The sequence below is a fragment of the Acromyrmex echinatior genome, chromosome 7 (assembly GCF_024713525.1).
Source record: "Acromyrmex echinatior isolate Ae372 chromosome 7, ASM2471352v2, whole genome shotgun sequence".
Taxonomy (NCBI): Eukaryota; Metazoa; Arthropoda; class Insecta; order Hymenoptera; family Formicidae; genus Acromyrmex; species Acromyrmex echinatior.
The window spans coordinates 801,593-812,768 of NC_141858.1; the positions used below are offsets into that span (position 1 = coordinate 801,593).

An 11,176-nucleotide genomic window follows, 5' to 3' on the forward strand; every position below is an offset into this window, starting at 1 on the left:
CTGCTCATGATGGGTGACGAAATATATTAAAATTACCCTGTATATATATATATATATATATATATATATATATATATATATATATATATATATATATATACAGGGTAATTTTAATATATTTCGTCACCCATATATATATAATGAAATAAAAATTAACTTAGCCTATTCTTTTGCTAATTTGCATGATCTATGATGTTTAAAGAAGATAATTTTTTCCAACGTTCACATCCTAAAAATAATTTTAAAATATTTAAATATTGAATTCAAATGATATATATAAAAACAAAACTTATAAGAATATTATTTATAGAAACATACTTGTAAAAAATAATTAATAATCATAATACAATTTTTCGTTTATTTTTCTTGTTATATTTTAAACGACCACGATCAAAGTCAAGGTGCTGTTCTATAAATTATATCAATATTTTCTTCTGCTTTTCCGTAACATTCATTCTCAGTTTTCATTGATGAAACGTTAGCTCTTGGATAATTCTAGCCCACTTTTGAAAAATACAATATAATTTTGGATAATATAGTGATTGCGATAGAATGGGATAGAATTTGAAACTTTCTATCATTTTCTACAATTAAAGTTATGCTAAACATTCAACCGCACTCGCATTTGTAATTTTCACTCCAGTGAGCCTAGAGATATCACATTTTCACTATGTTTATAACCAATCGCGCGTATTTTTTCATGTGAGATGAAAGTACAAGAGGCAAGGAAAGTCGACAAAGATACAATATATTGTACAATCGACCCCCTGCCTAACAAATGGAAATTACGATGTAGCTGATCTCTTACGGAACACAACTAGTTACAGCACTACCAACCTTGTAAAAAGAATATTTTTGACAGCTATCAGAACACAACCACGATATAGCTCGATCATCCATATATATGTTCTTTAATTATATTGTACAAATTTACTGCTTTAAAAACACAAATTCACTACTTTATGGTTATTCTACAATATGCTTTTTGTTTTCTGTTTCTTGCTGTTTGTCTCTTGTCTTATTGATTAAAAAGTCAAGAGACAAACAGAGACAAACAGCAAGAAACAAAGAGCACATTGTAGAATTAGCCTTTACAAACACAAGTTCACTGCTTTAAAAACACAAATTCGCTATTAATTTCTGTGCAAAGAATTTCTGTGCTTAAAACAGTGAATTTGTGTAATTAAAGCAGAATATATACATAGAGTTGTATCGAGTCGGGATGACAGATATCTTAACCTCTAAAGTCTTGAACTTTAATAACGGGCTTTCTACAATAAGTCATTGCCTAAGCTTTAAATCTTAAGTTATAAGAAATTGACCAATCATAATCGATTATTCTTTTTTACTATTCTTCTTTGATTGGTTAATTTTTTATGACTTAAGACTTAAAACTTAAGTAATAGCTTATAGAAAGCCTGTAACACGCATTCTACAATAAGCCATTAATCGTAAATCAGAAATTAGGAGTTATAAGAAATTGACCAATCACAATCAATTTCCAACTTCTAATTTCTGATTTACGACTAATGGCTTATTGTAGAATGGCCATAATAAATGATTTAAGCCTTAAGTCGTAAGAACTGACCAATTACAATCGAATTCGAGAAGAATAATCGATTATGATTCGTCCATTTCTTATGGTTTAAGGCTTAGAACTCTATTGTAAATCCGGGGTAATGCTTAATAACTCGAGTCACGAAGTCGATCGCAGCGTTTTTTGATTTTGTGGAAGATTTTTTTCATTTTGTGGAAATGTATTGAATGAGTACATTTTTATTAAGATCTTAGAGGAGGACTCGTATTCTAAATAATTACCTAATTACTTCATTTTCTTTCAGGAACGTTAATGAATTACGAGAGAGACAGTAAAGTGTATTCTCTAAATTGCACCTAAACATGCAGAAACAATTTTATATCTCTTGTATGAAAATAAATGGGATACCTCTTCTTCCACCAATGGTGAATATTCATTAACCAATGCAGCTACCAAAGTAATCTTAGTCGTGGAGTATTGCTTTTACGTTAGTATTATGTTAATATTGTTTTCAGATGACTGACACCATCAAAGAAGAAATGAGACATTATAAATCACTGGCAATCAAAATCGAGGAAAACTTGAGGGACAGACGACTCGTTAAACACACCATTCAAGATAAATGCATGCAAGCTGTTATATTAGAACCGATAGATATGTTAAAGAATATAAGATACAGTTCAGACAGTGACATATCCACTCGTGACATTGCAAGTGATACCAATAATAGGGACTCGTATTCCAAAATGACTATTGTTGAACCATTGTTGCAAGTTGAAGGCGAAACCAAAGATAGTCATGATATTCAGTCTTCTATATCAGATGTACAGCATTTGCAACTTCAAGTTTGTTTAGCAAATGATATTAATGATTCAAAACTTACAGCTGCTGTAACTGATCGAAATAGTGTCGATGCAATAGAAACGGCAACACCAGACGAAGATGTAACATTACTAGAGAATTGGAAGCCAGAGATACCTAAAACACTGAACGTACTTCCGATAACATTAAGTAAAGTTGAGGAAGATACTTCTTCCATAGAAATTTCCAAAGAGACTCCTGAAAATCTACCCAAGTTGTCACGTCAAGGTTCTTATATACTGGATACACCCAGTCCTATATTGCTTGCTCATATGCATACAAAATTAACTGACGAAAAGTACATTCCTACACCTACCACTAATGTGTCACAACTAAAACAATGGAACATTGCGCAGCCTAAGGCAGAATGGGAAAATAAACAGTTTATGGTAGAACACATTCAAGATTTAAGCAAATTAGAATGTACACCCAAACAATCAACTTCCCAGTATAGAGAATCTGATGATTCGACAGAATCACATCAAGCAAATAAATCTACTAATTGTACTAAAATGGTAATCGTTGAGGAAGATACAAGTAAATCCGATGCCATACCAATTAAACATAATCATAGGTATAATACAGATTTTAAGAAGCAAAGTTCTCTAGAAAAATTAGAGAAAAATAGTGACATTGGTGTGTTAAATTTGTTGAGCAGCAAGTATACAGAAGATACAAATAGTCCTAAAATTCAGTTGTCTTATATAGATGAGGGATTGCATAATAAAAAAGAGAATATTGTAGAATATCACGATTCAGCCAATAAAACAAAGTCTTCCACACCAAATAAACTCTTGATGGTTTATAAAGAAATCGAAGAAATGCACAAGAAGCAGATGATGGAGCTAATATATCGTCAGCGAAAAGAACAATCACTACTACAAGCAGAATTTCAGAAGCAACAAATACTTCTGTTAGCAGAAATACAAAAGTGTGCCTCCGGAATTTCACATCAAACAAATGCATTGAACGTTGCGTTGAATCGATCATTGTCGAGCGACGAAGCAAAACCAACTAGTCACGAGGCAAGGCAACAAATGGATACAGACTCTCCGAGTAATATACACACTGAAATGGATTATAATATTAAATTACCATCAGCGAATCGAATGATTGTATGTCCGTTGGATTACATTTCCTCGAAAAATTTACACCTGCTTAAATATCAATCCTTTTTTGCGGACGATTCTTCGGCGACTCTCGATTTTGACTTTACGAGAAAAGTGAGTTTATATGATACTATGCATAATAATAATAATAATAATAACACCAATAATAATAATAATAATAATAATAACAATAACAACGGTAATGACGATAACAGCCGTTGCGAGTCGCGCGATCTTGTACGTAAGAATTCCAATGTGAGTCGACAATTATTTCCCTTAGATAGTAATACTACGCATATACCAGTACTAGACACCATAGTGTATTTCGATAAACATGTGAGTACAAATTGCAATTTTAACATTATGATCATAACATTTCCGTTGTTAAAAAAAGATACTAAAATTATATTACTGTATAGGTACAGGCAGTGAATACCATCAATGCTTACACACGTGGTTACTTAATACGCAGATTAATGCGTACCGAACGCGTTATTACATTGAAAAAGATATATAAGGAGGCGTTGCAATGTATGCTTAAGTTACACGTTGACGCGCCCTTAAACTTGGCAGAAGTGGAATTCCTTCATCGTCTTCAGTTGCAAGTAATACTCGTTTTTTTTGCTTATAAAATTCCCAGGTAGATAAATTTTGCATATTGTCTGCATAGTGACGAAATTTGAACATTGAAAATAATTGCATAAATATCCAAAGATGCATCTTCTATGATGTGAATGTTTCTAACATACGTGAGTTATTCTAATGCTGTAAAAAAATACAGCAATATCCTGCTTATACAAGTAGATGTTATTTTATACGACATGAATGTTCCCAGTATATTCGATGCTGTAAGAATTGCGGCAATATGCTATTTATTTTATTAGTAACAGCACAATTAATGTAACATTTATACTATACTTAACTGCCTATTTGCTTATATTTACAGATTTTTAGTCAAGAGCATGCAATAATTTAACGATTTAATGTTTTCAAGTGCGACGCAGCTTCCATGAATATAGTGGAATTATTCGCCCAGTCTCCGACGAAGAGAATGAAAATAATCGCGCATGATCGCGAAATTAAGGAGTCTCGAACGGAACGCCCGACTTCGGCTCGATCATACTCGTTTGCTACTCAGAAGACTTTAGCCAGAAAGAACCTGAAGGAATTCGAATCCACGTAATAACGTAGTTTTATTTTCAAAAAAAAAAAAAAAATTGATAGAGGGACTGATTAGTCAGACGCGGATCTCGGTGCGTAAAATAAATTAATGAATGAAATTTATTTAAGATACGTATGTTTGGACTCAATTTTGAGCCATCTTCAGCATTATATATATGTTTAAAAATAGCTTCACGCTCTCCAAAGTACATGACATGATTGATTTTGGATTTTATAATTTGAATTAATACTATTATACAACTAATCTGTCGCGGGTTTTCTCCATGTCTTGGTCCATTCTTGATGTGCCAACGTTTCGTGGGCCTTGCAGTCCACTTCATCAGGGCGAGGAGCAGCCTGATACTGAGCTGTTCCTCCAGGTCCTTCCTTTTTATGTTACGCTACTTGTTGAGGTGGGAGTTTTTTGGTGGTGGAGGGGGGGAGGTTAGAGTGATGGGGGAGACAGATAGTGGAATCTTGGTCGGTCTTTGCTGGTCGGGAGGATAGTCTTCCATATCTTACTTATGTTATAGCCATTATCCCTGTTTATATTGATAGGGTGTTTTTGTATTTCTATGGCTTCTCTGTATTTTCTTGGAAAGTATGATGTGGTGTTGGTTATCGTGGTCAAACAGTATTTGATGTCCTGTTTCGACGTTATGTTCTGATAGTGTCACGACTGTGTGACGTGTTTCAGTCTGACGTCTCGTTGGTGTTCTTTTAGACTGTGTGACGTGTTTCAGTCTGACGTCTCGTTGGTGTTTTTTTATCCGTAGGTTTACGGATAAAAGCTCAGTATCAGGCTGCTCCTCGCCCTGATGAAGTGGACTGCAAGGCCCACGAACGTTGGCACATCAAGAATGGACCAAGACATGGAGAAAACCCGCGAAGCACAGATTAGTTATATAGAAAGCACCCATGGAAGCATCAAGAAGACTATTACATATACAGTCGGTTGACTGATCTCTGGAGTACAACACAAAAATTGTGACGGCACAAAAATTCTGTTAAATAAGTACGCAATAACAAAATTTGTATTAAATTTAACACATTTTTTGTGTCCTAAATGACCAATTTAATAGCGAATTCGATTGGACGCACTCAGTGCGCACTGGTACATTAAAACAGTCATATACAAAATAATGTAAAGATATGTTTATAAATAAACATAGAAATCGATTAAATCATGAAATACTCAATACATTTTATTGTACTATTAAATAAAATATATATTTCATTCGAAATATTTGCATTTCATTTTTATATTCAAATGAAATCAGTGTACAACGGCTTTAATATGCACCAGTGCGCACTAGTGTCCAATCGAATTCGCCATAAATTTATATGTTAATTTAACATAAAATGAATATGTTGTTAAGAAGTAACACAAATATGTATAAAAAATTAATATAATAAATGTAACACAATTTGTAAGTAAATTGTGCAAGCATATTTTTTCAGTAAAATTAACATTTATAATATATAAAATTAAGGCTCCTGAGTAGTCACGTCAGTCATATTGAATCGTGACGCCATAAGTGATACATTGATTTTTCTTGCATACCATGATGAGATCGCTTTAAAACACTTGTAAAAATGGACAAAGACTCCTTATCTTCCTTGATAGTCAGTAAAGAATCAAAAAAGGCACGTAAAGTGTTTAGTTTTTACTTAATGCGCATGTGTAGTCTATTTTCAGGATAGTTTTTAAGGATAGTTTTCGTCCATTTTTACAAGTGTTTTAAAGTGATCTCATTTCATTTCAGCAAATTCTCTTTGTTTATAAATGACTTGCAAGCAAAATCAACGTGTCGCTTATGATGTATTTCTCGCTTATGACGTTACGATTCAATATGACTGGAGTGAGTATTCAGAAGCCCTAACACATTTTATTCATTTATTTTAGAAATTTTTCACGTTTTAAAATACACAATTTTTATATTATTTGTCCATTTACTCATAATTATGTTATTTTAATACTAATGTCTCCTGCACACTGGATGCGGAAAATGTGACGCGGTAGTTAATAAGCTTACAGTCCCTAATATTATTGGTTATCGCGTCGCATTTTCCTATGCAGCAAGTGTTTCCGCGTTCAGTGTGCAGAAGTCATTAGAGATGTTGAATATCAATTTAATCTAAAATATTCAAATAACGCAATTACATTATACGTTAAATTAGCATTCAGATATATTAAAAAATAAAAAATTTTAACAAGATTTTAATAATCGGTTTTAATAGATACAAAATGTTTCCAACTGTATATGTAAAATAAAAAAATAAAAAAAAGGAAGGAAAAAAGAAGTTTGGAAAATAAGTCAAAAGATAGTTAACAATTAAAATGTTCAAAATGTCACGAGCAGTGGAAAATTTAAAACACAAATTTGAAACGAATTCCTTTTTCTCGTAGTTACATATTGTAGAATTCCGTCTGCTTTGTATTGTTTAACTATTAAGATTATGAGTACAAAAATATTATTAAAGAAACCAAGATCCGCTTTGTCTGAATAAAGTCTTTACTTTTTTGCTTTGTGTTATCACACATATCGATCAATATTGCACTTGTCATTATTAAGATTATATCTTCCTTATTGTTTAGAATGGCCAAATACCAGCAACCATCGACCGTTAAAAGGAATTTAGTTAGGTCCAGATGTCAAACGTGGACTTCGGATATCAGAGACAGACTTATGTCACCAAATGCATTGTGTAAGCTTTTTACATCCGCTTTCGTCATACACTTAATTTTCCTTAATAGATGTACTTGAATATATTTTTGAATTACAGATCGAGGTATCAGGAGAAGCACGAGCACGGGAGCCGTACGGAAGCCATGGCGATGACGAGATAGAGTGCCTTATGACATTGATTAAACGATACACAAGTTTACTGTTAAAAAGCGAAATACGCATGCAGAGTACAATAATTATGTTATCTACAGCGCTTTTTAGCTACTTTTGCCTTCAAGAAGTGCACTAGTGCCTGATTCTGACAAATTTATTTTATATTACCATTGCATTTCTGAACTGAAATATGATACTCAACTGTGATACGTGTATATTCAACATATATCGCTTCCTATTTTCAATTTATTGAAGCTAAAATGAAGATTTATTATATAAGGATGAAACATATAGGCAATAAATTGATTTTATTGTCGATTAATTACTGGGATAATTTTCTCTATAATAAAGAACACTGCTTTTTTTAAATCATGTACTGTAATGACTAGAGATTCTCTAATCAGTCTGGTCATCAAAGAGCAACCTATGATTGGTCCGACATTTTTCATCAAATTCGTTTTGTAGCTAAAGCGAGATAGCACATATCTTTGAATATATCTTCTCCGTTTCATCACTGCAGAGCGATATACAACATATTTTTTCTCACTCGTACAATTTTGAAAAGAAATGTCGGATTCCTTTTATCTTATTCCTTGTTATGGCCAGATTCTGTGAAGGAAGTCTAATATTGAAAAGTTGCCATCTTTACGCTCATCTTCCGCTCGAATGTTGTTCAAATTGTCGCGAAACAGCCGTATCCGGTTGATACATTTCTGAATAGATCACCTATCATCGTTTTATTGTTGTGATTTTATAAAGAAAGATCTTACGATCGATCATTCAGAACTACAAGTTTTTCTTCGTTATGAATATTCGCGATCTTGCGCTTTACGATGACTAAACCACCGCCGCCAGTGCCGCTACCAAGAATGACTTGACTTGCGCGTATCGAGACTATCGAGTATTTTCCCCGGAGTTAAAGACCCCTACGGGTTTCCGTTGGCTTCCGACTGCTTCCGACTGCTTCCAATTCCAACCACTTCCGACAAGCTCCATCGAGCTCGTCGTTACTCGCCATTCTGCAGAACGTGAGACCGAGTCTGCGCCATGCCTCGTAGAGGCGTGTCCTCTAGCTCGCGCACGTTCGTATTTAGTACAACATAGAAGCAGCCTTTACCAGCCTTTACCAGCTTTTACTCGTCCACAGTCTTTTACGGCGGAAAGGCGGGTGCGCGTGTGAAAATTCATATCTTGAGGAAGGGAGAAACGCAAAGAAAGGAAAGGAAGAAACAAGAGGGTAGCGGTAGCTAACTAGCTGCTGTGACCGATCCATCGCCGTCGCCGCCGCCGCCGTTGATCTGGCAACGTTAAGGGAAGAGCGCAGTTTCCAGTAGATAGAGAATGTAACGATTTCTGTGAGATCTTCTCGTGAGGCAAGGAAGAGGAAGGAGAGGAGAGAAGAGAAGAGACGAGGCGAGCAGCCTGCAGCGATCGGTGGCGATTTTCTAAATTTAGGGGGAGGGCCGCTTCGTCATCGAAGAGGGAAGTTTATGGCGTGAGGTGTTATTGGTGCGCAAACAGACTCACCCGTTCTCTTCGCGGAAAAGAGCTGAAGCTCATCGACAGTACAGGTAACTGCTTTTCATTGTTTTCGCTCGGCTCGCAAGAGCGAAGCAAACCATTTGTTTGTCATCCGCAATTAGCTCTCTGTGAAGTCTCTTTTTTTCCTTTATTTATTTTTGTTATTCGGTTCCGTTCGAAACACGCAGCGCACACAAACGTGCACGCGAGGAGAGATTAGGACAGACTCGTCTTTCCTTCACGACTGACAAGACGGAGAAAATAGCATGTGTACTTTGCGCATTTCGACGTAATGCTGCTGAGGGTACACGGGTGCGCGGTCTTGTTCGAAAACATAGAAGACTCGCGCGCGCAGTCCAAATTGTACGTGGCGGCCAAGCTTTCGCGTCATCACCATCGCGAAATTCTGTTTCCGAGAGACGGACGTAGATCGCGAACGGGCAGGATAGTTTAGGTACACATGCGGTGCCTCCACAGCCGCGGTATTTTGAGTTGTATCTTCAACGATACGTAACTTCCTTTTGCGATGGAATCTCCTCCTTTCCTTCCATCCACGACCCCAATATCTCCCGTTCGTTTATCATCCAAGGATGCTCATCCGCGCAAATTTGCGCAAATTTGCGCCCGTCCAGCAGATCTCTAATCGTCGATATCGTCATTTAGCGCCGTTCGAGCCCGCCAAGCCAGCCCGGCCGAGCATTTCGAGCAATAGCAACAGTAGCAACAGCAACAGAAGCGGCTCGCATAGGTTCGTTATCGATCGCGCGCGAACGGTCACATACCGTTTCGCCCGGCGTTGTTTACATGTAGATGTGCTCGCGTCTGGCAACAGGTTACCTGTGCGACACATCAGAAACGATCTGACCGACTTTACGCGACTTATGCCTGTTCTACAATAGGGTTGGAAGTAAATTATAAGAAATTAACAAATCGTAGTTGATTATTTTTCTCATATTCAACTATGATTGGCCAATTTCATACGATTGAAGCGATCGTGCTTCTGGCTGCACCTATTTAGTACTATGACCGCTTACTGAACGCTCAGTGAGCTTTTGAATCTAGTCTATATTTTTAGTTCTAATGGAATATGCCAATCAGATGCAAGAGCTCACTAAGCGCTCAATCAGCGATTGTCTGTTTTGTCTATACATTCATAATCGTATACTCAAATTCATTGCACGTTCTTGCTGCAAATCTCGGTCACGGACGTTTATTTCGTATCGTTATCGAGGATAACACTTTTCTTTTTCGCGTTAGAGGAAAGAGGATTTTTTTAGGAAATGGAGAATTACTTTTTAAAAGTAACAGGTTACAGTTACGAGTTACGAGTTAAAAGTAACTCGTTGCTTGAGAAAGTAAGGGTGCGCTCCGTTGCACGCATAATACGCATAGACTACATAGAGAACCGTTTCGTTTCAATCAATGCACGCATCAATGAATACTGATAGCGTACAAATTTTCTTAAATTCTCTCCACTTCTCGTGCATCAGCTACAGCAGCTCGAACGTCAAGTTTAATGCGAAGTTGATGCGAAGTTGATGCGAAAAAAAATTCAAAAGCCTTTTGCCACCTTTTGCTCGGATTTACAGTGTAATAATAATGGAAAGTTATTTAATCGAATTTCCAATCATCATTGAAATAACAAAGTTCTCACCCTTTTTGTCAACCGAGAAACTGCTGTGACAGCGACTCAAAGTATCTAAAATATAATAATCTTAAAATATATACAATCTCGTAATAACCTCAATAGTAAATATCTTATTGTTATCCAAGATAGCATCCATTTTTTTTTCAAACGCATGGTAAGCCGTTCCGTTTCCAATGCAAAATACACGCATTATCATGTGCATTATCGGAATGATATTAATGGATGTATCCAGAAGCACTGCTAATTAAGCGCTCAGTGAGCAGTTGTGCTTCTGGATGCACTTAAAGTACGCAACACATTGAATATGTGATCTATGCACTTAATGTGTGCTACGGAACGCACCCTAACTTTTCGTTATTTTTTCGTTACTTTTTTAAAATCGACGATCATCAATCACAGCGGACGAGTGACAGCCCAGAGGCTGTTTAGTCTTAAGAGCTATGAGTGGCTTGTGTCCAATTGAACCGTGTCCAATCATATGCAAAGTAACGATAAA

The 11,176-nt window shown here is 35.8% G+C and overlaps 3 protein-coding genes and 1 long non-coding RNA gene across 7 annotated transcripts in view; all 4 read left to right on the forward strand.

Moving 5' to 3' along the window:
• Positions 1–565: 565 nt before the first annotated feature.
• On the forward strand, positions 566–7,880 carry LOC105143997 (uncharacterized). Of its 3 annotated transcripts, none has more exons than XM_087407540.1 (7): positions 566–965; positions 1,842–1,962; positions 2,053–3,843; positions 3,927–4,112; positions 4,502–4,686; positions 7,268–7,377; positions 7,456–7,880. In XM_087407540.1, the coding sequence occupies exons 2-7, from the start codon at positions 1,900–1,902 to the stop codon at positions 7,509–7,511; spliced, it is 2,391 nt and encodes a 796-aa protein (XP_087263666.1). In that variant the 5' UTR covers positions 566–965; positions 1,842–1,899; the 3' UTR covers positions 7,512–7,880. The 3 variants fall into 3 exon arrangements, with proteins under 3 accessions (XP_087263666.1, XP_011050930.2, XP_011050929.2); XM_011052628.2 differs by lacking the exon at positions 566–965 and adding an exon at positions 998–1,768; XM_011052627.2 differs by lacking the exon at positions 566–965 and adding an exon at positions 998–1,757.
• Positions 5,308–6,107, forward strand: LOC147908905 (uncharacterized). The gene is made up of 2 exons (XR_015545577.1): positions 5,308–5,772; positions 5,985–6,107. It is a non-coding gene; the product is annotated as an uncharacterized LOC147908905 (long non-coding RNA).
• Positions 7,881–8,940: 1,060 nt separating the features above from the next.
• LOC105144014 (uncharacterized) overlaps positions 8,941–11,176 on the forward strand; it is a 106,978-nt gene continuing 104,742 nt past the window's right edge. The window contains exon 1 of one of the 2 annotated variants that reach the window (XM_087407541.1): positions 8,941–9,082. The gene's annotated coding sequence lies outside the window, so the exon portion shown is untranslated. The remainder of the gene's footprint in view (positions 9,083–11,176) is intronic. The other variant, XM_087407542.1, reaches the window with a different exon arrangement.
• The window catches only part of LOC105144001 (uncharacterized), a 171,652-nt gene continuing 169,417 nt past the window's right edge, over positions 8,942–11,176 (forward strand). The window contains exon 1 of the mRNA XM_011052629.2: positions 8,942–9,082. The gene's annotated coding sequence lies outside the window, so the exon portion shown is untranslated. The remainder of the gene's footprint in view (positions 9,083–11,176) is intronic.

Bases quoted from the DNA above. Each gene is read 5' to 3' on its own strand.
- LOC105143997 (XM_087407540.1), top strand. From the start codon at position 1,900: ATGCAGAAACAATTTTATATCTCTTGTATGAAAATAAATGGGATACCT. The intron at 3,844-3,926 runs GTGAGTACAAAT...ATTACTGTATAG, and splicing joins TAGTGTATTTCGATAAACAT to GTACAGGCAGTGAATACCAT. The intron at 4,687-7,267 runs GTAATAACGTAG...CTTATTGTTTAG, and splicing joins CTGAAGGAATTCGAATCCAC to AATGGCCAAATACCAGCAAC.